This window comes from Eucyclogobius newberryi, unplaced genomic scaffold (genome assembly GCF_026437365.1).
Source record: "Eucyclogobius newberryi isolate DKJ021-1_F unplaced genomic scaffold, fEucNew1.0.hap1 SCAF_20, whole genome shotgun sequence".
In the NCBI taxonomy this organism is placed as follows: domain Eukaryota; kingdom Metazoa; phylum Chordata; class Actinopteri; order Gobiiformes; family Gobiidae; genus Eucyclogobius; species Eucyclogobius newberryi.
The window spans coordinates 19,320,551-19,348,144 of NW_027315835.1; the positions used below are offsets into that span (position 1 = coordinate 19,320,551).

General features: G+C 42.6%; 2 protein-coding genes and 1 long non-coding RNA gene across 5 annotated transcripts in view; 1 reads left to right on the plus strand and 2 right to left on the minus strand.

The window, feature by feature from the left end:
• mpp2b (MAGUK p55 scaffold protein 2b) overlaps positions 1-16,330 on the plus strand; it is a 54,669-nt gene extending 38,339 nt beyond the window's left edge. For 2 of the 3 annotated variants that reach the window (XM_072456034.1, XM_072456033.1), the window contains exons 3-12: positions 2,161-2,313; positions 3,612-3,767; positions 5,375-5,602; positions 11,656-11,787; positions 11,908-12,010; positions 12,874-12,942; positions 13,349-13,510; positions 13,596-13,798; positions 14,914-15,042; positions 15,721-16,330. In XM_072456034.1, the coding sequence (XP_072312135.1) occupies positions 2,161-2,313; positions 3,612-3,767; positions 5,375-5,602; positions 11,656-11,787; positions 11,908-12,010; positions 12,874-12,942; positions 13,349-13,510; positions 13,596-13,798; positions 14,914-15,042; positions 15,721-15,897 (1,512 nt within the window). In that variant the 3' untranslated portion in view covers positions 15,898-16,330. The remainder of the gene's footprint in view (positions 1-2,160; positions 2,314-3,611; positions 3,768-5,374; positions 5,603-11,655; positions 11,788-11,907; positions 12,011-12,873; positions 12,943-13,348; positions 13,511-13,595; positions 13,799-14,913; positions 15,043-15,720) is intronic. The other variant, XM_072456035.1, reaches the window with a different exon arrangement.
• A 729-nt stretch (positions 16,331-17,059) lies between these two features.
• Positions 17,060-18,790, minus strand: LOC140368655 (uncharacterized). Its single transcript, XR_011928187.1, has 3 exons — positions 18,722-18,790; positions 18,497-18,562; positions 17,060-17,266 (listed from the first exon to the last, which is right to left on the minus strand). It is a non-coding gene; the product is annotated as an uncharacterized lncRNA (long non-coding RNA).
• A 5,867-nt stretch (positions 18,791-24,657) lies between these two features.
• abi3b (ABI family, member 3b) lies at positions 24,658-26,794 on the minus strand. Its single transcript, XM_072455829.1, has 6 exons — positions 26,553-26,794; positions 26,154-26,321; positions 25,678-25,863; positions 25,551-25,618; positions 25,160-25,398; positions 24,658-24,689 (listed from the first exon to the last, which is right to left on the minus strand). The coding sequence occupies exons 1-6, from the start codon at positions 26,694-26,696 to the stop codon at positions 24,658-24,660; spliced, it is 837 nt and encodes a 278-aa protein (XP_072311930.1). The 5' UTR covers positions 26,697-26,794.
• Between the last annotated feature and the right edge of the window lie 800 nt (positions 26,795-27,594).

The window sequence follows — 27,594 nt, forward strand, 5'->3', positions numbered from 1 at the left end:
TTGCGTAAGACACCGTGATGGAGCGTGACATGTCATATGGAGACGTCAGTGGCGTCAGAGTCAAACCAACTTGTAAAAAGCAATATAATGACACTTTTGACGCGGCGATTTAGGAAAGGCCGGTCGGTGAGTCGGCAAAATAATTGAAAAATAAAAGATTTTGACGTTTTTTCAACAAAATGCTGATATTTTTTTTTTCAGTCGGCTAGTTTCATACCGGGTCGGTCGGGTTAGGGATCATCTCAAAATGGGTTGAAGCTGAAAAGACGTAATATTTTTTGTCTGGGGGGGTTAAACCTACATTTCGTCTTTTTGTTGCTTTGAAGCTTCAATACATCGTTGTGGCAGTAATTGTTTTGAAATGCTAAAAAACTCTTGTGCGTACAGGGAGCAAGGCGGCGCGGCGCATGGCACGGGCCATGGCGCCGCACGGGGAGCACGGCGCGCCGTGGCCAGCGCGGGGAGCGGGGCTGGTGCAGAAAAGTTGGAAAAGCTTTTTTGCGGCATGACGCGGCGCAGCAAATGATCAAGAGATTTGGCTCTAGTAACGTGAGACCGGAAGGAGGAAGCAAAACAAACCCACATGAGGTTTCGGCCAATCACAGAAGACGTGAGATTCTCACTGAGACAAAAGCGCGTGTTCTGCTTCTGTCATTCTGCCATGTCTAAGGTCTAAACTCAGGCAATTGACAATTACAGATTTTGACAAGAAACAGTAGTTTCTCACTCTCTCGTCCTCTTGAGACTCTCAATGTGGTCATCTCACAGTTTGGGTTGAATGGGACGGTCGTAGGGCCCCTAGGGCCCGTGGACCATGTGGATTGAGTAAACAAACATGCGAGTCAGGTGACATTATTTGGAGAGTTCATAACTTCTACTGATAAACATACCAAAGGATGTTCAGGGATGTTCACTAGAGGTGAGCAGGGTCTATCAAACTACTATCGTTTATCAACTCGTAAAATTTTATTTGAAGCCAGACAAAGTCTTTTGGGGGTAGGAGGGGGTCCAGTCCAGAGAGAGACGAAAAAAAGTCTTTTCAGCTTCAACCCATTTTGAGATGATCCCTTACGGCAAACAGACATTATTTTGCTCAGCCTCATTTCAAGGCCTCTTTATTCATGCTCAAATACAAGCTGTACATAGGAACAAATAAATAAAGTGTTGAGTCATCATCCACGCCACAGCAACAGCTCTGCTCCTAGTTACCACGGACAAGCCAACACCCGAGTCCCGCCCACTGCATTGGCTCCTCCTCCTTAATAACGCAGCATTGATACCATCCGTTTTGTGTCCAAGTACTTGACGTCCGCAGCTCCAGTTTGTCCATCTCACTAATTGCTAATAATGATAAGTAAATGGGCAGAAACAGCCAGCCTCACAAACAGTGAATTTATGTTTCCGTAGAGACAGCGAGTCGTTTACTACAAGCAGGATCCTGTCTCACAGCGGGGGCTTTTCAGCTGCCAGCTTTGTACTTACTTGGCTCTAATTGAGTTCATTCAAGTTTTTCTGTTTTTCTGTTTTGCAAATCTTTCACAAATAGAAATAAACGCATTCATTTGACACTCAGTTATTCCTTTCTCATCAAATCAAACTGTTATCTTGAGTCCATGTCTGAGCACTATTTATGTCGTCACTATTCCATGCCTCGGCCGGTGCCTCTGCATCTCCTGATATCCTGTATATGATTTGCCCAGCTTCAAAGATCTTTCCTTTTATTATTCATTGAAATATTATTTGTGCTCTGAAATGTACAGAACCCCTCAAAGCCCTCTCATTCCTGTCAATGGCTTCCTCCGGATGGTATAAAATTTCCACTTTCCGCTTGACCCTAGACGAGAAGTGCAGGCTTATCTTTTATGAAATATTAATGTCTCACAGAACAAACCCAAAAACATACAGGGCACAAGATTTGACTGGAGTTTGTGCTGTTTCTGCTTGATGGATGTCGCATTTATGAGGCAGTGGACGGGCCGGTGAGCGCAGCAGGTGCAGTTTGTCTGTTCCCCGTTATTATCACACTGACCGGATCAAAAACAACGTCCCGTACGAGCCAGGCGACGTTTCATTAGAACACTTATTCGTTTAACTGCTTTCAAATGTGAGCGGCATTTGATGTAATTGTTGTTTGTTTGTTTGTTTGTTTGTTTACCTCAGGCCCATGAGAGGTTCGAGGAGCCCAAACTGGAGGCGGTGAGGGAGAACAACATGGAGCTGGTGCAGGACATCCTCAAAGAGCTCAATCCACACATGCAACGGAGCCAGACGGCGGACGAGCTGATCCGCATCCTCAAGGAGCCGCACTTCCAGGTCCCGCTTCACAGAAACCCCCACAATGCACCGCGATTAATGCCGTTTTGTTATAGGCCTGCTTTAGTTGAGATATTGTGTTGTCACCGGACCATGTTCAGAAATGGCGGTTTGTGTACGGACTGAAAACGTGCTGGATCGTTGCCATGGGTTCATTTTCACCCATTGTTCTGCGTTCAGTCTCACAAACGCGCTCTCGTTCACACACCAGTGCACTTTCACACTGGAGATGAGAAGGGTGTTCCCATCGGTTTTCCCAGAAAAAGAGCTTTTAAATGCCAGTTTGGGACTATTCTGGTGATAAAAAGTACCATCCAAGCCCAACTCTGCTTCGCTTCCTAGATCTGTCCATGGGTGTCCTCCAGGTGGCTGCACTTAATTTGTGTTGATAGTTTTTCATAATCAGCTTTATGTTCAATCATTGATCAAACAGAACAACAAGAATGAGTGTATTTTGATATTAAATGCAGTGTTAGTGTTGTTGGACTAAGGAAAAGGCTTGATACGCAATACCAATAACAATACCATGATAATAATGAAAAAAAAGCAGCACCTAGTTTTTCTATCGACTAATATCAAGGTATACATTTTTTGACATTATCTTGATAGCTTGAAGGTGGAGCTTGAACCGCTGGCGTTGTCATTTCTGGTTTGGTCCTGTATTAGACCTGGTTTAGTTTTGGTATTGGCATTAAGTTCTGGTTTAGTCCAGGATTAAACCTTTCCCTAATCCAAGACCCGGTTTAGACTCAGGTACTTTTGACTCGTGCTCCATTTGCCAGAATCATTTGTTGTGCCTATGATCAAATTATTTAGCAAAATCACCCTTTTTCATAGTTTTGGTCGGGGTGCGACTTATACTTTATTTATACTTTTATACATATATTCCGGAGCAACTTATATGTGATATTATTTGTTATTTTCACATTTGCAACCTTATTTCATACTCAAGTGCAACCTATGTATGTTTTTTTCTCCTCGATTATGCATTTTTTGGCTGGTGCGACTTTTACTCCAGTGCAACTTATAGTCCAGAAAATACGGTAATCATTTAATACTATTTTGGATGTCCAAGAATTCCTAAAATGTGATATTTCTTGTGCTATATTTGGGTTGTTAAAGGTTTTCCGACCTGCCAAAGTGTGCACTACAACAGCTTTGTCAAACTGATGAGAGAAATGTGTAATCACTAAAGACTCGAGTTAAATTGAGCTTGAACGGCTAATTCTTAACTGTTACTGCCTCATTTGAAAAAAAAAACGCAATTTCACCCTCGTCTTAACACATTGTATTTCCAGTCCCTGCTCAAGACTCATGATTCGGTGGCGTCCAAAAACTACGAGACCCCCCCGCCCAGCCCCTGCTCCTTCATGGACGCCGCGCTGAACAACCAGCCCGTGCCTCCGGACGCCGTGCGCATGGTGGGAATACGCAAGGTGTCGGGGGAGCACCTGGTGAGTCCGCCGTCCCGGGACACAAGCGAGCGGAGGCGTTTGAAGCGCCGTGGCTTATCCAAAGGGGCCGCGTGCTCAAACTGTGTTGTGCGCAGTTTTCGAAAATGCATTTATAGAGGTGCGGTTCACTGGCGCCACAGAAAGTTCTCAGGTGGATTAATCTAATGAAGCCTAAAAGGTTTGAGAGCTGCACCTGCCGAATGCAATCTCAGTATCTTGGATTTGAAGCGAAGGACTTTTAGAAGGATGTCTTAAAATAGGCTGAAGTGATTTAGATCATTGGAAGATAATGAACTGAGAGCGTTATTTATTGACTTTCCTCCGATGTTCAGTTCACTGCAGTTTGATTTGAATGGTGAAGTGATTGTCTGTCAGTTAGTTAGTTAGTTATTTAGTCAGTTAGTTAATAAACCTTTGAAACCTCTGCTCAAATACATCTACTATTTTCATTTAAATTATGTGTTCAGTGTAGGGGCGCTCGGAATAAAACGTACACAATAAGCCAAGTCAGTTAAATATGAACTAAATCGATCTATATTTAGTCTAAATAAATTATAATACAAAAGAACTGCCAAAATAAGTTATTGTCAGTTTAATTATTAGTATTATGCTCTTAAATTTAACTCTCATTTACTACAACAATCTGGTCAACGTGCGTACGAGATAAGGCAAGGGAAATTTACAATATAAAACACTAAATGTGAGAGTGTGAAAGAGACACTTAAGTATTTGTACTTTGTAGTAAATATTTCAGGTATCTGTACTTTATTTGAGTGTTAAACTGTCTGGAGACCGTACTAACCTTTACTACTTACTTTTAACTGTATCTGTTACTTAGCGATAGAGCGTCGCTTCACTTTTTATCCTTTCAATTCCAATCGTTTGATCCGCGCTCTCACGTACCGCGGCCTGAACACGAGAAGAACCGGGAGCGGGGTCGAGCGAGGCACCGGGGTGAGAGAGGAGGAGCGCGTTCCCGTGGCGACGGTGCAGGTAGAAGCAGAAACACTGGATCATAGTTGTGTTGTGGCTGACCGCAGTGTTGCTGAGCACGTCTGGGTCCGAAGACAGAAACGAGATGAGATCGTTCAGAAAAGTCACACAGGCTGTTCTTTTATTTCATCTTTATCGTCAGAAGAAAATTAAGAAAAATTAAAGTTCTGTATCGCTGACAAATATCTTTTTCATCTTGATTAAAGTCAAATGAATTGTAATTAATTCATTATGAAGCCCATACTTCAATTGATCACATTCTTAACACAGTCCCACCAACTCCAGATGAAGTATTACACCCACTTTTAACCTTTGACCTTTCTTCACTTAAGTACTTTTACCATGTGTGGACAGGTCATTGTGGTCATTTTGCCTCTGCAAAGGATCAACGTTCAGACTAGAACTGCACATGTTTTACAGCTCACGTAAATCGCTGGGGCATAAAAATCAAACATAAATATTAATAGCTTTTATTAGACCTTGTCCTTATTTACTTCTCTGTTAATGCTGTGTCTCTGTGTCTCTCTGTGTGTCTCTGTGCGTCTCTGTGCGTCTCTGTGCGTCTCTGTGCGTCTCTGTGCGTCTCTGTGCGTCTCTGTGCCTGTGTCGTCCAGGGCGTGACCTTCCGCGTGGAGAGCGGCGAGCTGGTGATCGCCCGCATCCTCCACGGCGGCATGATCGACCAGCAGGGCCTGCTCCACGTGGGCGACATCATCAAAGAGGTCAACGGCAAAGAGGTGGGCAACGACCCCAAGGTTCTGCAGGAGATGCTGAAGGAGGCGAGCGGCAGCGTGGTCCTCAAGATCCTCCCCAGCTACCAGGAGCCACACACACCCAGACAGGTACAGCCCGCCACGCCTCCTCTCTCCATCTCTCCATCAGTCCATCAGTCCATCACTCCATCTCTCCATCACTCCATCAGTCCATCACTCCATCACTCCATCACTCCTCTCTCCATCACTCCTCTCTCCATTACTCCATCACTCCTCTCTCCATCACTCCATCACTCCTCTCTCCATCACTCCATCACTCCTCTCTCCATCACTCCTCTCTCCATCACTCCATCACTCCTCTCTCCATCACTCCATCACTCCTCTCTCCATCACTCCATCACTCCTCTCTCCATCACTCCTCTCTCCATCACTCCATCACTCCATCACTCCTCTCTCCATCACTCCTCTCTCCATCACTCCATCACTCCTCTCTCCATCACTCCATCACTCCATCTCTCCATCACTCCATCACTCCATCACTCCTCTCTCCATCACTCCATCACTCATCACTCCATCACTCCATCACTCCATCTCTACATCACTCCATCACTCCTCTCTCCATCACTCCATCACTCCTCTCTCCATCACTCCTCTCTCCATCACTCCATAACTCCATCTCTCCATCACTCCTCTCTCCATCACTCCATCACTCCATCACTCCATCTCTCCATCACTCCATCAGTCCATCAGTCCATCACTCCATAAGTCCATCAGTCCATCACTCCATCTCTCCATCACTCCATCAGTCCATCAGTCCATCTCTCCATCACTCCATCAGTCCATCACTCCATCACTCCATCACTCCATCACTCCTCTCTCCATCACTCCTCTCTCCATTACTCCATCACTCCTCTCTCCATCACTCCATCACTCCTCTCTCCATCACTCCTCTCTCCATCACTCCATCACTCCATCACTCCTCTCTCCATCACTCCTCTCTCCATCACTCCATCACTCCTCTCTCCATCACTCCATCACTCCATCTCTCCATCACTCCATCACTCCATCACTCCTCTCTCCATCACTCCATCACTCATCACTCCATCACTCCATCACTCCATCACTCCATCTCTACATCACTCCATCACTCCTCTCTCCATCACTCCATCACTCCTCTCTCCATCACTCCTCTCTCCATCACTCCATCACTCATCACTCCATCACTCCATAACTCCATCTCTCCATCACTCCATCACTCCTCTCTCCATCACTCCATCACTCCTCTCTCCATCACTCCTCTCTCCATCACTCCATCACTCCATCACTCCATCACTCCTCTCTCCATCACTCCATCACTCATCACTCCATCACTCCATCACTCCATCTCTCCATCACTCCATCACTCCTCTCTCCATCTCTCCATCACTCCATCACTCGTCTCTCCATCACTCCATCACTCCTCTCTCCATCACTCCATCACTCCTCTCTCCATCACTCCATCACTCCTCTCTCCATCACTACATCACTCCTCTCTCCATCACTCCTCTCTCCATCACTCCATCACTCCATCACTCCTCTCTCCATCACTCCTCTCTCCATCACTCCATCACTCCTCTCTCCATCACTCCTCTCTCCATCACTCCATCACTCCATCTCTCCATCACTCCATCACTCCATCACTCCTCTCTCCATCACTCCATCACTCATCACTCCATCACTCCATCACTCCATCTCTCCATCACTCCATCACTCCTCTCTCCATCTCTCCATCACTCCATCACTCGTCTCTCCATCACTCCCTCACTCCCTCACTCCATCACTCCATCACTCCTCTCTCCATCACTCTCACTCCATCACTCTCACTCCATCACTCCATCACTCCATCACTCCTCTCTCATCTCTCCATCACTCCATCACTCCATTAGTCTAACTCCGCCCCTCTCCATCCTCTTTGGCTCCTCCTCACTCTCTAACCTTGTGTCTCATGCCAAGAATCCTACATTTCATTTGACTCAAGGACTTTTTGGACGACATTGACTCTCTGTTATCCAAACGCAAGCTTAAATCTGAGGTGCTTTTTAGCTCCATCCTCATTTAATCTTCACAGTGTTGGTTTAGTTGTCTCGGCGATGCTAGTTAGAGCCGGTGTCTGTCAAAGATGGCTGCTGGCCTGACCCACTTTCAGGACAGGGAAGTGCGGCTGATCCGTCTGCTGATTTATGGCCGACAGGAAGCGAGCAGGCAGAACACAAAGCTGCTCTAGAGTAACACGTAAGAAGCCGCGGCACATCAGCGACTGCTCTAGATGTACTAAAACATAATACACTAAAAAAGGTTATGGCCATGTTTAGAGCCGTAAACATGATACAGGGACTGGAGTTCTACTGCTGCTGTTCAGAGAAAAATAGTGCAGTAAGTCACTTTTATGCTGCTTATGAATTTATTTCCACATTTCTGAGGTTGGAAAAATATGATTCTGTTCTTCAGATGAAAGTGCCTCGGACAGGTCGGGCGACTCATTCAACTAAAATGCAGTTAAGCTAATTATACTTGAAAATGTTACCACAGAATAGCACATTTTGAGGTATATATTTTCACCTCCTGTTTGTAATTGATGACATCATACAAGCAAATTACCCAGCAAACACTAGGCAAAGAACATCCATGAAAATATATGAGAGCACATTTATTTTGTTGAATTAATATTTATAGAGTAAAAAAAATATTTGTGCAAATTATGCATAAACTTCAGTCATTAGTCAGTAGATTTTTCAAAGTTTTCTCCACTAACACCTACTCGATTGGTATAGAAGTATAATTTAAGATAAGATATTCCTTTATTGTCCCACATGGGGAAATTTCATATGTACAACAAGTATAAATACACCCAATAAAATCAAAATGAGAACATCGTAAAACCTGCCACACTTTAAATTGTTCCGACTTTGAAAAGGAAATTGCTCATTTCATATTGTATCAGCCTCATTTATTCAACGTCAACTTTATATATATATATATATTTGGCTTTATTTCTTTTAACAAACTTGAGTTCCTTATCTTGCCTTTGTGCTAATAGTCCTTAGAGCAGGCAGGTCCAAACTACGGCCCGGGGGCCAAATGCGGCCCTCAGACCAGTTTTTGTTTCTGCTGAGTTGATCCAAAGAACAAAAAGTTGTACTTTTTACTGTAAAATTGGACACATTCAAGCATTTTGACTTTATGCCAACCTAATATTAATGTTCCACGTCTTATTAAAGGTGTGGAGACATTGAAACAATGTCAAATGCAACATTTGGAATGATTCACTTTGTCATTCGGCACATTCAGGTTGTTCGCGGCCCTCTGGTCCGTGTAAGTTTTAAAATGTGCCTTAGAAACTCTTGTTCTAAACTGTTTTATTATACAAAACAAAAGCTAAACAGAACAAGACACAGAGAACAACACTACCAAACAAAAGAGGCTTGTCCGAGGGAAATCAGTCCATGTCCCTTTTTGTATCCGTCCCTTTTGTTTCAATGTCCCGCAAATTTGTCCATTTTCAAATTCAGTGCAAAAGTTTGTCTTTCCATTTGATAAATGTCTAAAGTAATTTCAGTCCAGTCTTTGACAGTCAGTTCCGTCCCAGTCCTCCATCTCCTTGTTACTGTTTCTGCTGCAGCCTCAAGTACATTCCACAGGTATCCATCTCTCATCTCTATTGAGTTTTACATCCAAGACACATTGTTTTAAAATCAAATAGAATATTAGTGATTAAGAGTCTGCAGTGCCTCATTAATCAGCCCAGTATTTATGAATAATATGGCAGGTAATAACAATGAATGAATTTTCAGATTTCAAGTCTTTATAACAAAAAATACGCAGCTATTTTGAATTTCTTTAATAGTAATGCTTTTTTTTATTATAAAAGATGGTTTGAAGTAAAGATTGAAATTTAAACCTGGATAAACTATTTTGGGTCAACACGTCTGTACAATCTAAAAAGAAAAAAAAATCCTCTTATATAAACATAAAATACAATGATAAATGTCTTTAAACTCAGCTCTGATGTCGCTTTCATGTGTCTGAGGTTTAGTTTCTCACATTATGTAAGGTTAATCCGAGCTGCCACTTGAATTTGCATTACATTCCACTTCACCTTCGCCTCCATTGTGGAATTTAGAAGGTTTTTGTCACGCTTCAACAGTCACACCAAACCTCTTGTTGTCACAGTGTATATATACATAGTCCACTGTGATGTACTGTAAATATTTCATGAGCGCGCCTGAGTCGTTGCAGTGGAGGAAAGGACCAGCAGGCTTTAGTCCCAGCTGTTTGTCTGTGGCCTCACGCACACAGAGACGAGACGGCTTCATCGGGTGTGACTGACAGCCTCCCCTCGGCTCGCGTCTACGCTCACGGCGCCTTCTCACGGGGATGAAACAGCTTCGTGTCGCGGTGCATCCGGACGACCGGCGTGTGACGTGTGCCCGGGCAAACGGCGTGAGTCAAGAGTCCACGGTTATTACCAGGCGCCGCGTTTAAACCCCGCTCCATCTTCCCCGGGTCACTTTTCTGTCTCCACGTCTCGAGGAAACGCGATGTGAAAACACTGACAGGAGGGGAGACGACGGGGAGCAGCGGAGGACAAGGAGAAACACACAAGGAAAGACACAGACGGAACGGAAAATTCTGTATCCATGGCAACCCCCCCTTTTTTTTTTTTTGCCTTTGACATTTTTCCCCCCGAAGTGACAGCGAGGGTGGACTTAAATAAGGGTCTTGCAGTTGGTGCTGTGCAGTTCTGAGGGTGACACACGGGGCCCAAAGGCACTTGTCGGAGAGAGTTAGTTACCAGGGCGACGTGACATCAGCTCCAGGCTTCTGACACAACTGCACTTTAGTCACACAAACTTCAGGGAACTAGTGTCATTACCTCCTATTCGTTATTAATGCACACTCCGGTCGCTCCATGGAAAGCATCTCGCTCATATTATTGAACAAGAATCTTTGCCTTTCCTTTCCTTTTCACTAACTTTACATTCTTAAAGGAGACGTATGCTTTTATTCAAGTTCTCGCTGTTGAACCATGACATAAATAGATGATCATTGTACATGTTTTTCATTGTAAACGGCAGTATTGAGCTAAAGCGGCTGAGTCATAGAAACAGGTTTGTTGACTTCCTGTTCCAAACGGCAGCTCTGATAAGCTCCGCCTCTTCATAGCAGCAGATTGTCATTCATGAGTTTTTATTTGTGAAAAGTGTCACTCAAATTACAACTTGGAGTAAACTAATGATGAGGAAACACTGTAAAACGGTTCAAAGCTCATTAAACTTGATTTATTATAAAATGTCCCCTTTAATGGGCAGTTTGAGCCTTTCTTTTTCACTCCGTTCAGTGCTTTACTTCAACATTATTGCTGTCAGATTTGAGCAGGCGCAGGACATTATGAGTCGCTGTAAAGTTGTGTATAATATGGACCCTATAAAAGTTTGTTGCATTCTAATTCCTTTTTCTTTTTGTTCAAACCAATCATACTTATTTATTTTTTGATTCTTTCATCTTTGTCTCGTTCTATATCAAGAAACTCAATGAAACAGAACAATACCATAACATAATGTGATTTCAGTGGGAAACATTTGCAATAACCTCAGACAATAACAAAATATGAAAAATCAAATGTACCGTAGTTTGGGCAAATGAAAACCGCTCAGACACATGTGAGTGACATCAGAGCCTGGTTTAAAGACATTTACAATAGTATTTTACCCCATATGTTTATTTAACTGGAGACTCTTTTTTAATTTTTTAGGTTTTACTTGACAAATTCTTGCACAAATGTTGAGCACTACAATAGTTTTTCATGTTATTTAGAGATATATTACATGCTTTTACACAAATTATGCTTTTTTTGAAGTACAAAGACACATTTGAGGCTAGAAAATAATATTTTGTCCATTATTTGTGATAGAAAAGGCCAAAACTGTTGCTATTTTTTGTTATAAAAACGTCAAACCTAAAACTAAGCATTTGGTCACTTAAAAATTCAAAGTGTTTTATGATTTACTTTCTTTTGTCTGCCGTCGACTCTAAACCAGACTTCTGACCATTATAAGGACTGTCCATTTTAACTGATCACAACACCAACTCTCCTCAACTTTTACATTTCTCTTCATTATCTCTGTCTAACGTCTCCTCCTCAGGCTTTCGTTAAGTGCCACTTCGACTACGACCCGTCCCACGACAATCTGATTCCCTGCAAAGAGGCCGGCCTGAGCTTCAACAGCGGAGACATCCTGCAGATCTTCAACCAGGAGGACCTCAACTGGTGGCAGGTCAGCAGCAGCAGCAGCGGGACGGCCCTCGCTCGCTTCACCATGTTCAATCTAACGGGTACAATACCTTTTAAGCGCTTTCTTTTTGTTTTACCCCCGGCGCGTTCTTTCTCCTCGCAGGCCTGTCACGTCGAAGGAGGCAGCGCGGGGCTTATTCCCAGCCAGCTTTTGGAAGAGAAGAGGAAAGCGTTTGTGAAGAGGGATCTGGAGCTGGCCACTACAGGTAGATTCACTTCTCATTATGCAGATTACACACACACACACACACACACACACACACACACACACACTTCATCTGCTCCAGCGTTTCATGTATCCAGTTGCACATCCTCCTCCTCCTCCTCCTCCTCCTCCTCCTCCTCCTCCTCCTCCTCCTCCTCCTCCTCCTCCTCCTCTTCCTCTTCCTCATCCTCCTCCTCCTCCTCCTCTCACCTCTCTGCTCTGCTGTTGTCGTCAGTGAGAAGAAGCTGTAATGAGAGGCGCCATGATTTAAGAGCCCTGTTCAAACTGCAATCATCGAGAATCGCGCGCGGACGTAAAGATAATCAATGCTAACGTTTTTTCTCAGAGCAAGAACAGGTGATGACTGAGAGGCGGGCGTGAGGAAGACGAGGCTGCCTCCGCGTCCTCAGAAGAACACAATGCCCACAACAAACCTAATCACTCGAAGCCGACGCGTTCTAATTAAGATTCCACCTCTTGTACAGTTTGTCTGAATTGTGTGCGATAATATTTTCCTGCGCCGTATTCAAGTTCACCTTACAATGGCAGAGAAGGTGCAGCGTTGTGTGTCCGAGGCGTGTGCCGGGGCTTGTCAAAATGCCATAATGAACAGATGGTCAGTGAGGCAGGCTGGTCACTGAGACAGGCTGGTCACAGGTGTCTCTTGGCAGCAGCACGCCCTCCACACTGGCACAGATGCACAGTGCCATCTAGTGGTCGGCTCTCGCAAACTGAATCTAAGGTTATTGATGAGGCGCTTGTGTTTTCAATGACACCTGACCTTTACAGTAGATCATTTTAACTGGAGCTTTTTTTTCACGTTGCCTTGTCTGACCAATGACTTTTTGTCTTGGTGCATTTCAGGTCCCTTGTGCGCCGGCATGGGCGGCAAGAAGAAGAAAAAGATGATGTATTTGACGACTAAAAACGCAGGTATTCCAATAGAACGCAGTATACGTGCGTTCGCGGTGACGTCATACAGCGGCCATTTTAAAAGGGGCACGCGATATATAAAAACCAACACGACTGCATCCTTTTCTACGGCATAATGAGCTACGAATACTTTGATTCTTTAGACGATAACGGCGAAACTAAGGCACACGACAAAGCTCTCATTTCTTGGTCAGTCAACAGAGCAATGTCCTAACAGAACGCAAGTTTTGGGCATTTTGGCCTCATATTTCCTGGATTTCGTATGTAGTAGACGTGCTGTTGTGCCCCTTTCAAAATGGCGGACTCGGTTGCCACTGCACACGTTCCCGGATGTGCGAACGCATGTATAAACGTTTGTGTCGTTGGTGCAATGGAAATGTGCTGTTCATTTTGTTTTGTTTTTTAGAGTTCGATCGTCACGAGTTAAGAATCTACGAGGAAGTGGCCAAAGTGCCTCCGTTCAGAAGAAAGGTTCTGGTTCTGATCGGCGCTCAGGGAGTGGGCCGTCGCAGTCTGAAGAACAAGCTGCTGGTGTCAGACTCCCAGCGCTACGGCACCACCGTCCCCTGTGAGCCGCCCATTTATCACCGCTCTGACCGTGCAGCGCGCTCGTGCTGAGTGTGCAGGAATCTAAGCCGTTTTGTACTCCGCAGTTACGTCCAGGAAACCTAAAGTGGATGAGAGGGACAGCCAGATGTACTGCTTCATGACCCGGCACGAGATGGAGAGCGATATCAAAAGCGGGCGTTTTCTGGAGCACGGGGAATACGACGGGAACCTGTACGGGACCAAAATCAGCTCCATCCACGAGGTGATCGAGACGGGGAAGATCTGCATTCTCGATGTCAACCCTCAGGTAAAAGAGACTATTCCACTTAAGTCCTTTTCTTTATTGTTACAGCGCGTTTGCAGTTTGAGCCTCGTTCTCCTGAGCACAGCAGTTTTACAATTTGGAGAAAACAGCCACATCTTTGTAACTGTTGTAACTGAAATGTATGATTATTAGTCGTTCGCGTTTTTGCCTCACAGCCAGGAGGTTTTGGGTTCAATTCTGGTTTCCACTTCCACTAAGTACGTGCAGCTCAGATATTGGCTGTGTACACATTTGCACCAGCTCAAGACAAACCACCTGATCTGCACACTATGTTAGTTTGATAAATAATGTATATAAGCTTAGTATAATAATGAAATGGCCCTGAATCTCATGAATATGTTTGAGGCACTGTGTGTGCTAACTACATGGGATTTAACTCTTTTTAATTGTAAGTCTGGTCTCTATACGTCTAAATATATGGAAGTTGAGTCCACCTGAACATTAGTTGCCGTGGTAACAGGAGAACTAAAACTATGAGCCACACGCTGCTCTGAACGGCTGGTTGTTTGACTAAAACTGATTTTAGTAAACTGTGTAGGAGGCAGAACTCTGAGGCTCTCCACGGAGCAGCTTTATCACCACGTCCCTGTTTTTACTCTGCATTTCAAACCATATATAGTTTCTGGAGTAACACCTGTGGGTCACTTTGACTATTTAATGTCACTGTAAAATACGCTCTTGTTGGAATTCTAAAGCCCAAAGAGGAGAAAGAAATGTGAAAACATAAAGTCGACTGTACTAGAAGGTCTTGTATGTATGTTTGTGCTCAGAAAGACAGTTTTCTCATTTAACTATTGTCCTAATCACTTTATGCTAACAGTGTTGTCATTAAATATTGATGATTGCAGCACATAGAAAGGACACAGAAATCCTCCAGGGACTTTAGCTTATTGGCCAAAGTGTGTGTACATCATCAGTTAAAGTCGTCTGGTAATGACAACATTAGCCAGTCTGCAGAGTTGGATAATTTTATTTATGCACATTATCTTGATGAATGTGTTTGCAGAGACTCGGCGGCTGAGTCTTTGACACATTCACTGTTGCATAAGCCGCGCCCTCGTGTGGAAAGTGCAATGGCTGTGTGCTTGTGTCTGCAGGCGCTCAAAGTGCTGCGGACCTCAGAATTCCTGCCCTACGTGGTTTTTATCGAAGCTCCGGACTTTGAGGTGCTTAAAGCCATGAACAGAACAGCCAAAGAGTCTGGAGTGGTCACTAAGCAGCTCACGGTAAGTTCAATCCTCAATATCACATGTGGTATTACTCACATGACATAACTAAAACATGTGATAATAATGTGGGATTACAGGTAACACATTGATGCTTTTATGGTGGTCTGTAGTCTTCTACAATTACTTTTAGTTATAAGTCTAAACTATAAATACTTTAAATAATTATATATTGATAATTAGACATATTATTGATACGTCTAATTATCAATATATAATGATTTAAATACAATATATCAATATATTAATATGATTTTAATATATTGATTATATTATAGAGCTACAAACTCAACAATAAATAATCTGATTTGAAGATTTGAAACGCTAAAATGAGATTAAACTTCAAGTTACTCATTTTCATGAGCCAAGTCATGTCTTTATTTGTCTACATAGCCTAAATCCATTTGCTCTCTTGTGGTGGATTGGAACTGAGTCCTGCTTGGAGCGGTACAGCCCTGTGTCAGATTGATGAACAGATGCGTCTGAAAAAGAAGTAGTGTTTCATGGCTCCAAGCGTTTAGCTGCAGGCACAGTTTGCTTTACAACTCATGCATATATTTGCATCTCTGACAGAGAAAAGTGAGAAAACACAGTCTGTCCAGGTTTTCCGTGTGGCTGTGGTGGACAGACACGTCACAATAACACCTCTTAACACTTATCCACGTATGTGTTCTATAGGACTCTGAGCTAAAGAGGACGGTCGACGAGAGCGAGCGAATCAAGCGCGCCTATGGACACTACTTTGACCTGTGCATTGTAAATGACGGTCTGGACGCAGCGTTTCGGGGTCTACGCTCAGCTCTGGACAAACTGTCCACGGAGCAGCAGTGGGTCCCGGTCAGCTGGGTCTTCTGAGGTCAGAGTCTCACACACTCCTGAGGAGCTGCAGTGGCCGGCAGTGGAGGAGTAGAAAGCATCACTGTTCAGTTTCAGCCTCACGTCCAACATTTTTGTACAAACTTAGTGTCATGTTGTATTTTCTTTGTGGCTATGGGCTTAGAATTGAGCTTTAGTGCAATAGTGTGAGTGAATCATAAATGTGGAAGTTATCAACATTTCCTTTGAAGGACGTTCGACTGAAGCCTTTTCAAATGTTTAATTTATTCCGTGTGATGTTTACAGTTGGACTGGTAGGACTGACTGCTCAGAGTGAGAAACCAAATGCCATCTCTGTCACTAATGTCGTACAGGATGATTGAATCTGTTCATTGTGTTCCTTTGTCGACGTTGAACTGACAAATTAACAGCAATAGACCATTATAAAACATGCTCAATGCAATACATTGTTCTGAATGAGATATAAAGCACTGTCTGTCAGTAGAAATAACATTGGAAATGACTATATTCTTAATATAACACATTGTGCATTTTCAGTTGTATTTGTAGCAAAGCCTCTAACATTCACACACTCTAACTGGACCAGTAGCCTTCATATGCACTGTATAACAAGGCAATTACTGTATAACTCAAAGTGCAATTGGAAAGATGGATTTCACTGTATAAATATTGATCTGTGGCTTTGAATTTTTGCCTTAATTACAGTAACAATAATCACATGGTTCTGACGCCAAGGAAGCGCACTATCGTATCTTTATGAGCTCTTGTGTCAATGTTCCTCGAAACAAACAGACTTATTTCCCTTCTGTTCCCTCACAGCTGTTAGTGCTATTAGAATGTAAAGAGTAGAACATAGAGAGGGGCTCATTGGGTGAGTTGGGGAACCACACTGTAGTACTTCATTTGTATTTAAACCCTCAGATTATGGCTTCACCGTTTACTGTCACTATTGATGCAAATGATTTTTTTATTAAAACCATGTTATCTATACAAAGAGCTTGTTCTTTTCATACATGTGTGAGTGTGACGCGCTGGGGGAGTCGTCGGGTCACAGATGGGGCGTCGTCATCTCGTAGGGCGGAGGAGCCGCTCCCGGCCACGCCTCGGTAAGTTTAGGATCAAACTACAAGAAACACAGTGCATTGCTTGTACATTTGTGATTGGAAAAGTCTTTTGTGTTATTTTTTTTGCCGCTTGGTGACAACTGACCAGTGAGTACGGCGGAGGCGGGTCTACGGAGCTGTATGTGGGAGGGAGTTGTGCCCCGTCGCCAGGCTGAGCGGTGCAGGGCGGGGTCACGGTGACATCATACGAGCCCCTTCTCTTCTTGGTGTAGTGGTAGAAGCACAAGAGCACCACCGCTATGGACACGGCCAAGACCGGCAGACTGAGGAAGCACAGGGTTAGTACTCGAGTATTTAACCGTCAGACTGAGGAAGCACAGGGTTAGTACTCGAGTATTTAACCGTCAGACTGAGGAAGCACAGGGTTAGTACTCGAGTATTTAACCGTCAGACTGAAGAAGCACAGGGTTAGTACTCGAGTATTTAACCGTCAGACTGAGGAAGCACAGGGTTAGTACTCGAGTATTTAACCGTCAGACTGAGGAAGCACAGGGTTAGTACTCGAGTATTTAACCGTCAGACTGAGGAAGCACAGGGTTAGTACTCGAGTATTTAACCGTCAGACTGAGGAAGCACAGGGTTAGTACTCGAGTATTTAACCGTCAGACTGAAGAAGCACAGGGTTAGTACTCGAGTATTTAACCGTCAGACTGAGGAAGCACAGGGTTAGTACTCGAGTATTTAACCGTCAGACTGAGGAAGCACAGGGTTAGTACTCGAGTATTTAACCGTCAGACTGAGGAAGCACAGGGTTAGTACTCGAGTATTTAACCGTCAGACTGAGGAAGCACAGGGTTAGTACTCGAGTATTTAACCGTCAGACTGAAGAAGCACAGGGTTAGTACTCGAGTATTTAACCGTCAGACTGAGGAAGCACAGGGTTAGTACTCGAGTATTTAACCGTCAGACTGAGGAAGCACAGGGTTAGTACTCGAGTATTTAACCGTCAGACTGAAGAAGCACAGGGTTAGTACTCGAGTATTTAACCGTCAGACTGAGGAAGCACAGGGTTAGTACTCGAGTATTTAACCGTCAGACTGAAGAAGCACAGGGTTAGTACTCGAGTATTTAACCGTCAGACTGAGGAAGCACAGGGTTAGTACTCGAGTATTTAACCGTCAGACTGAGGAAGCACAGGGTTAGTACTCGAGTATTTAACCGTCAGACTGAGGAAGCACAGGGTTAGTACTCGAGTATTTAACCGTCAGACTGAGGAAGCACAGGGTTAGTACTCGAGTATTTAACCGTCAGACTGAGGAAGCACAGGGTTAGTACTCGAGTATTTAACCGTCAGACTGAGGAAGCACAGGGTTAGTACTCGAGTATTTAACCGTCAGACTGAGGAAGCACAGGGTTAGTACTCGAGTATTTAACCGTCAGACTGAGGAAGCACAGGGTTAGTACTCGAGTATTTAACCGTCAGACTGAGGAAGCACAGGGTTAGTACTCGAGTATTTAACTCAAACAGACACATGTGAAGTACGGTCACTTACACGTGCTGAAGGAGATCCTCTGCTGTGGTCATGACTGGGCTCTGTCAGCTTTCAGGCATAACCTATCTTGGAAAATGTTGTATTCAGACTTAAACAATTACAATACTTTAGATGTTTGTGTTTATGCTTATTTTCTATTTAGAAGCATTCAAAAAAAAGCTCTGCTGTTCAGGAGTGAGCTCAACATAGAGACGTACAGAAGATAAATAATTGTATTATACTGACCTCATGTGGCTTGAAACAGTTGTACCTCAGAATACCTGTATCAACAGGAAATGCAGCCAAATACTCTCCAAATAGAAGGAATTCTTAATGTGGATCAAAAATATGAAATAACAAACCATCATAACTTTGTGGCTCAAAGTTTGACTTACAGAGTCATAATTCCAAAGGATCCTAACACTTAAAGGAGACGCAGTATGTAGTGTTTACTTTCAGCAGCTTTGGTCGTCTTTAACTTATTCCAAGTTGTGTTTCGATGGATTCGTGCATGTTTAAGTCTTCCTGCATTTGAGGATTGCTCACATCCCTGTTCTTACTTGTGATTATTTCATACATTCAGATTGAGATTGAGGTGTTCAAGAATGTCACATGACATTTTTCAACAATAAAAACTCATAATTGAAAATCCAGTGCTCACTACAGGGAAATCTCACTAAGAGTATGATGCTAGTTAGTATTGAACTATAACATAAGTACATAAAATACTTTTACAGTTTGTTCATTATAAAATGAACCTGGTAAAAGTAAAGCAGGTCCCGTCTCTCCAGCAGATTGTCATTTACTGACGTAGTAAATGACAATCTGCTTCATAGTTTCTCAAATAACCACTGCGAAGGGGTCGTGGGCGGGGATAGGGGGTAGGTGTAAACATGAATTTTCCGAGCACTCCAGCCTCAGTTGCAGGACAATTCTCAAACATGCATGAATAAATCACAATACAATTTTGAGGAAACTAATGGTGAGGATGAACATCCAAGATTAACAAGCTAAAAAGCTCTATTATTAAAGCTCTATTATATAATCAATACAATGATCTACTTAATAATATCCAGATGAATGTTGTCATGTTTGAATGGAACATGACATCAGCTGATTACTGAGCGTGGACTTTCAGCCGAAATAAAACTGTGACACTTTTCTTCTGCCCCAAAACAAACAAAATCGATTCCGATCAAGTTATTATCGCTCTAAGGTCACGTCCTAGTGCAGCATGTATCGAATGTGTGCAATAATCTTACCTTTGTTTGGCCCACAGTTTTAATTTCAATCTCCTGCTTGTTTTCAGAGCAGTGTCACTCGGGGAAGTAAGTAGTACGATGACCATTTACAACATAACTCTTGTATTTAAAGACACAGACGCTCTCATTGAACGTCCGCGATACTTTAGATCATTCTACTTCAAAACACCACCATCCAAATGGGTTTTTTACGCTTTTAATATCAAACTAAATACATCATATACTGTACACACGTATGACATTCACAATATTGATAGCAGCACATTTCAAAGACTTGGAAACGTTGAAATAAATTATGATTGAGGAGTGAATGGTGAGAGGAGGTGAGGAAGAGGAGGCTCAGGGGACAGTCCGCCCGGTGCTGTGGAGGAACAGGTCTGAGTATGAAGGAGGCGCGGCATCGATGTACGATGGAGGCTCCAGCTGTGGACAACCACCACAAAATAACTCATATTAACACATAATAACACAGATATCGTGAAGCGTTTAGAGCTGAATCAGGAGTTCATTCCCGTTGCTATGGCTTGTTTTACACTGTGTTTGAACTGTGGCCGAGTATTGAGTATAAACGGTATGCTGGCTGCACATAATATCTTTATGGCATATTATAGTTACTGAATCATAGCTCTGTGGTTTTATTTGTGCAGCATATAAGTCTATAAAGTTCAGGCCAAGTTTCCCGGACATATTATCTTTAATTTGTGTTATATAACATTTTATTGGTCCGTTGTTGTTTGTGCATCGGCCAAGATCTGAATTGATCACCTTTTGAGTCGTTATCAAATGTTTAGGCAAAAATATTCAGATTTTTGGCCAAGCTTTAAAGTAAGACTCCTTAATAAATAGTTACTTTCAGCATTCATCACTCGATTATTGAAAACTATTTATCAAGCAGCGTGTTAATGCTCTTTTGGTTATTGTCTGGTTAAAGGAGACGTATTATACTTTTTTTCAGGTACTCAATATCGAACAATAACATAAATATATAGTCATTTTACCTTTCCTTCATTATAAACAGCAATATTAATCTAAAGCGGCTTAGTAACAGAAACAAGTGCATCAACTTCCTGTTCAAAACTGATAAGCCCCGCCTCTTCACTGTAGCAGATTGTCATTTCATGTATTTCTTTTCGTAAAGTGACTATGCAACATTCAAGAACAGTCTTAATTTGTCTAATAATCCCAACTAAGAAGAGGGGATGTGGGCGGGGATAGGTGGTAGGTGAAAACCCACATTTTCTGAGCACTCAAGCCTCAGTTGCAGGACAATACAGGATTAACTCAAACATCCATGAATCAATCGAAATACAATTTTAAGTAAGATAAGGCTGTAATCACCGCTGTAACAAGATTAAAAGCTCATTAAAGCTGATTTAGCGTAACACAATACATCCCTTTAACATAAGTCATTGTCTATAGGGGCTTTTAAACAAATAGCCTCATAAATAGTTTACTAAACAACCTTATGTTAATGCGTTACTAAATGATGCATCAGCCCTTTTTCTCTGCACATTTCTGTAAAGTGTTTGTGATGTACCCTGTATGGAGGAGGCAGGCCCAGCCCGCTCGGACAGCACAGCCTGGACTCTCTGTAGGACTGTCCCGAGCAGGGGTCACACGTGTCCTCCTGCCCCTCGTCACGCAGGGGGATCACGTAGACGGACGGAGACTCCCCGCACACCAGCGCTTCCTCCTCACTCTCTCGCCTCTGCTGCGCGTAGTAGCAGCAGGTGATCCATATCATGAGTGCCAGACAGAACAACGGGATCCTGCAAAGAGACGTTTCAGTCAATCCGGATCAGAGGCGTCTCTCGGGAGCAGAAAGGCACGGTACTTACTCTATGAGGAAAAAGAAGGTCATGTCTGGACAAACGGCAGTATTTTATGAAGAATCTACAAGTGATTCGAGGTCTGAGCAATGTCAGTTCAGTTTTATCTTGGCGCCAGTTCAAAGGTCGTCTCTTTTATCTGCTCAGTTATAAAGACATTGTCTGCAGGATAGAGAGACAGAACTAGACCTCCGGCTTTGACCCACTTACCACATATTGGAACGCATTTCATAAGATTTAGATTGCAAACTCCAGAGGTGATTAGTCAGCCAACTTTCTGTTATGTGACTGTCATTATTAGTTATTATATTATTGGTGTTTCGTGTGAGATGTGAGCAAGGTTTCTGATTAACGTCAATAACGAAATGGCCGGTGTTTGTGTCACAGCTGGAATCACGACTTGTGTACTTGTATTTACTGCTGCCACATGTCACAGACACTACTGGCGTCAGATCAGAGTAATCCTTCAAAGACAAGGTATCACGGTACTGCTGGACTCGAGGATTCAGGTTGAAGACGTTGGATGAGTGGTGAAACAATTCGAAAGGCCTCTGAGGTGGAAATAAGAACAACCGACAGCTTTTTGTGTCAATATTCTTAATTAGAATAGGTTTACTTTGTGTATGGAAATGGGTGATACTGACAAAAGGTATTGCACAAATGTGAAAAGGCATCAAAATGATCAACAGTGTGCAGTTATTACCTTTATATTAATATTAGATTAAGATGCAAGATGTTAATTATTTTATTTTTTTCATTTTTGCAGCATTTGACAATTTTCTTATTATTTTCAAAGCAACAATTTAATTTTTGATATTACGTTGCTAAACTTGCATATATAATGACACATAAAGAAGTCTTGGTCGACAAATGAACATGTATTTGTATATTGTACTGAAATATTCATTTGGAAGACGAACTTGACTATTGGGTACACAGAAAAAAATGAAGAATAAATCAGATTACTCAATAGATTCTGTAGATCTGTTTTATTGGTGTATGTTAAGATGCAAAACAGAAACGAGATCAGCAAAAACGTGTGGATTTTGAGAATAACTGTTGTACGTGTAATACAAAGTACAATGTATTTTCAAATAAATAATTTTCTCTTTCATTTTTGCCAGATTAGTAGGTCCTGTTTTCATTACTTACACAGATGTTAACAATCAGAAATAACCCACACAACAACTCACATCTGTTTACATGTATTTTCAGAATCAAATCACATTTCTGATCTGTTTGGAAACATATCCAGTCTCTACTCATATGTTGGGTTTCAGACGACGTCACAAAACATTCTATTGGACAAGAATATTTCCCCCTGAAACAGAGACTAATGTACGAGCTCCTGGAGGTTCTACATTTCTAATATTTGCTTTATTTCAGTCAATTTGATCCACTTTTTTGTCTTTCTTCGCATAGTTTATTGGTTAAACCTATTATAGCACTAATATAATCCAATTTTAGTCTTAATTTACATCTGAAATAGTCCTGTTTTAGACCCGGGATGGACCTGGTGGTACTGGGAAGGCCGAATGTTTTCTTGGATGGTACTTAATGTGAAACGATTGAGAACCACTGCATTAGAACATTAGATCTCTGGAGAAAAGGTGGAGGTGGTTCTGGTCTTTACACGTAGCTGCGTTCCATGGAGCTTGTGAACAGGTAAAATGACTTATTTTGTCCACATATATTTGAAACTATTATTACTCCGTCTCTACTGTCGATTTTAACACATTGAGCAAGAAAAACGTTATAATTATGTATTAGTAAAGGACACAGCAGATTGTTTTTTCTCCAGATTTTTTTAATTTATTATATTCAATTACACTTAGATTTTTATTGAATGAAGCAGTAATCACATTTATTTATCACATTTATGGGCCTGCTCAGTGAAGTGATCAAGTTCAACAATTGTGACTTTGAAACATACATATTCCTTGTAATCATTATCAATAACATGAGCTCTAGAGTCTAAACGTTCAAATGTAGGTCAAGATAAGGCTCACTACCATTAGCCCAGATGAAGCAAGACAAGACAGTGACGTCAAAGATCGCTGATTGGACATAAATGACTTGACAGACTCCAAATGTCTCCAAAAGGCTAACTCCGAGAGGAAAGACTCCACGTTGGAGCTTGTTTCTGTGGAATGCAGCTGAGGTTCTGTCCGGACAAGTCAACATTTTTTTTATTCTATGGGGAGTTTGTAATTAAAGGCATGTGAAAAAATGTACAATTTGAGCTTTTAATCAGACAAAAGGCAAAGGAGAGACTGTGATTTACTCTGAAGTATTTATGTTTGCGCGCACTGATGTCGCAACAGGTCAGGGCACACCTAAGTTTAACCCATGTTTGCTCAGAGCTCCGAAGAAGTATTTACAGTACAGTAGGGCTCAACTTACTTAATGTACTGAGATAACACAGACCTATGTAACAACAAACATGAAACGCACATCAGACCATTCTTGTGGCTTTCTGAGGTCAGTAACACTATGTAAAGTGAAAAGAAAAGATATAATAAAACAGCCGTTCTGGAGATTTTGGTGCTTTCTCAGCTGGTATTTGGTCCTAAACACTCTTTCATCGAGGCAATATTCTATTTAAGTACAGTTTTATGGGTGGATTAGCAGTTAAGCTCCTTTATAAACAATAAAGTACTAAACAAACTATTGTCTAAATGATTAGTCAATATTTCACAAATCTGTATCTGTTGAAAATGACAAGTGTAAAGGCAGATATAGATTATCATAATAAGAAAGAATCAAATGTGTCTATGTAGTTAGATTTTGGTTAAGTACTTTAAATAAAAATGTGCATAGGTTCTTAGATGGATAAAAGAGACATATTATGCTAAATCAACTTCAATGAGCTTTAAACCTTATTACAACTGTGCTTCCTCCTCATTAGTTTACTCAAAGTGCTCAATTTCAAAGTGACAATTTCCCCCTTCCCCCTATCCCCGCCCACATACCAGTACTGAGTTATTATTAAAAAAAATTAAGACTCGGAGTGACACATTTTGGGTTCTAAAATGTCTCGTAGACACTTTTCAAAAATGAAAAAAATATGCAAATGACAATCTGCTGCTTGTTACGAAGCAACGTCATTACGAAGAGGCGGAGCTTATCACACATTAACAGGAAGTCAATGGAACGTTTTAGCTCAGTTTTGCTGTTGATGATATAGTTCAATTCTAGGAAAGATATGTCTCCTTTAATGATCTCCGTATCAACACAATTTTGTACCATAATAAAGATTGAAACATTACCGAAAGAGAAACATTACTGAAAAAAGGGTGGAGGTGCGCACCCTGAGCCTGGAGGAGGAGGAGGAGGTAAGCACCCTGAGCCTGGAGGAGGAGGAGGAGGAGGAGGAGGAGGAGGTAAGCACCCTGAGCCTGGAGGAGGAGGAGGAGGAGGAGGAGGAGGAGGAGGAGGTAAGCACCCTGAGCCTGGAGGAGGAGGAGGAGGAGGTAAGCACCCTGAGCCTGGAGGAGGAGGAGGAGGAGGAGGTAAGCACCCTGAGCCTGGAGGAGGAGGAGGAGGTAAGGACCCTGAGCCTGGAGGAGGAGGAGGAGGGGGTGACATAGAACCAGTCGGAGGTGGCGGAGGAGGGTAACTGGCTGCAGGAGGAGGAGGCAGAGGCAGAGTGGAGGGTGAGAGCATAGAGGAAGGGGCTGATGGAGGCGGAGGAGGAGGAGGAGAGGGCAAAGAGGAGTTCGGTGAAGGCTCAGTTGATGGAGGTGGAGGAGGCAACGTGTCGCCAGAGGAGCTGGAGCTGTGAGGCAGAGTGGGGACCGAGGGTGGAGGGACAGCGATGCCAAAACTGGTTCTGGGAGAGACAAGACAAAGACATAGTAGTAAACAAACCTCAAAAGCACTGTAAACAAATTAAAAGTACTGTAAACAAACGTGAAAAGTACTGGTATTTGTGTGTCGGATTACAAAATGTATGTCCTGAAAGTTTTATTGGACAGTACATACATGATGGGGCCGTCAGCGGCGCTCTTGTCGTCATCGGTCGTCTCCGTTTCAGGCTGTTTCCCCGTCGCCTGCAGGAAACATCATGTCAATAAACTGGACTTGTGTTTAATGTGTATCACGCTTGTGCCTTGACCTGGAAGTAGTGCCCGATATTGTCCAGAGTATTGAATGAAATGGGTTGTCTGGAGTATTTTCTCTCCGGCTCGACGCCTCCTAAGGGAAGGACCACGAGTTTGGTGTGGACACATTTTTTGGATGAAGTGAAGACGCCGATCTCTCTGCGAGCGATTTTCTCCAAGTGGAACGCTGCTGCCTGGAGAGCAAGAGAGAACAGAGCAGATACATTAGATCAGGGCTCAAACATTTTCAGTCATAATGCACAAACATAACATAACAACAACCACTGCTATTGATTTATTTCATTTTTTTAGGACATAGAGCGAGATACATTCATTCTGTGGGCCAGCAAATAGGAATCTGCATTTGAAGGGTGTTTAAATCTTTCCCATAAGTTTAATATTCCTCCCCACTGAGAGAAATATGAATCCTCTGAGAACCACTGCTTTACATGACAGTCGTAGTGATGTTATGAGAGAAGCTCACCAGTGACAGCAGGTTGATGGAGGACTCCATGTGTTTGATCTGAGAAGTCTGAGTGTCCAGCAGTTTGAACAGGCTGCAGGCCACACTGTTGATCTGATATGCCACACTGGCCAGAGCCTGAGCGGCCAGAGCTTTGGCCTCATCTACAGCTTTGGTCTGGTCCTCTGCCTACAGGACAGGACAGGACAGTGGAGCCTACATGAGTATGTTCTAATGCAGGAAGCACAGATAGAAGTCACATAGGCCCAAAATATGATCCTAAAACATCAACATATAAGACTAATAATACATATAAGATAAACAGTGACACGCATTTCAGCAGTAAACATGCAGTGTTTCAGGTTCAGGTGTTGTTCCTGTTCTGGTGCTGTGATAGTGTAGTCGGACTTCGCTGCGCACCTGGAGGTAGTTCTTCTCGCAGTACTCCGCCACCTTAAACAGGTTACTGCGGTTGTCCCCCAGCTCTTTCCCCGCTGTTGGTCCCGATTGTAAAATGTCGTCAATCACTTGTGTAAAGTGTTTCTGCTCCGGTAACTCTCCCATGGCGATTGTTTATCAAAAGTGTCGCGTTTTCCGCCGGGCCGCTTCTGTCAGGGGCGCGTCCACGTCTGGGACACAAGTTTGGATGAAGGCGGAATTTCCGCAGGCTACACATTCTGCAGAGCCAGAAGAACAGCTGAAAGAGAGAAGAAACACGAGATGACATTCAAATCATGTTTCACCTACATTAAATGACCTCATTCAAGCTTAATGTATTTGGCAAATTGTTTGTTGGTTAAAAAGTCTTGAGATTGTGCGCTTATCTGACATGCAACACCTTTGTAATCCACTAGAGGGCAGTGCGATGTTGAGAATTACGGCCATAATGGTGGAACCAACAATAACAGAATAACATAAGATAACATAAGATAATGCAGATGAGGAGGAAATGTCAAGTCATTTTTGTATCGAATGCAACTGTCTCTAAACTTGTCCAACCAAACAGCATTACTTATTTGATTTAATTGACTTTAATTAAAATACTACCAATGGTGTTATCTTTATCTACTATAGGCATGTTTTTTGGGTAATTTTCCTTTATTTGAGTACATATATGTGTGTAAACGTGTACTTCGCAACAGGAGTTACTGAGCACAGCACAATTCCCAAACAATACATAACTGCTTATTTCTACAACACTACTAACACTGCATCGGGGGATGTGATTGGTCAGATTGTGGTTTATTTTTTGGTTTAAAAGACTTATCTAAAATATTACTAAAATGCTTAAAAATATAATGAACATGAAGCAGTGGGTGAAACAAACACACTAGTACAATCCTCTAAGGCTTCAATGCATTTTACATTAAGGCCTTCACTATTGGCCGTCTTCACTTGGCCTAATGTGGTCTATTGTACTTTGCTGTTACATAACTCCTATTGTCCAGAATTAGACTGTAAG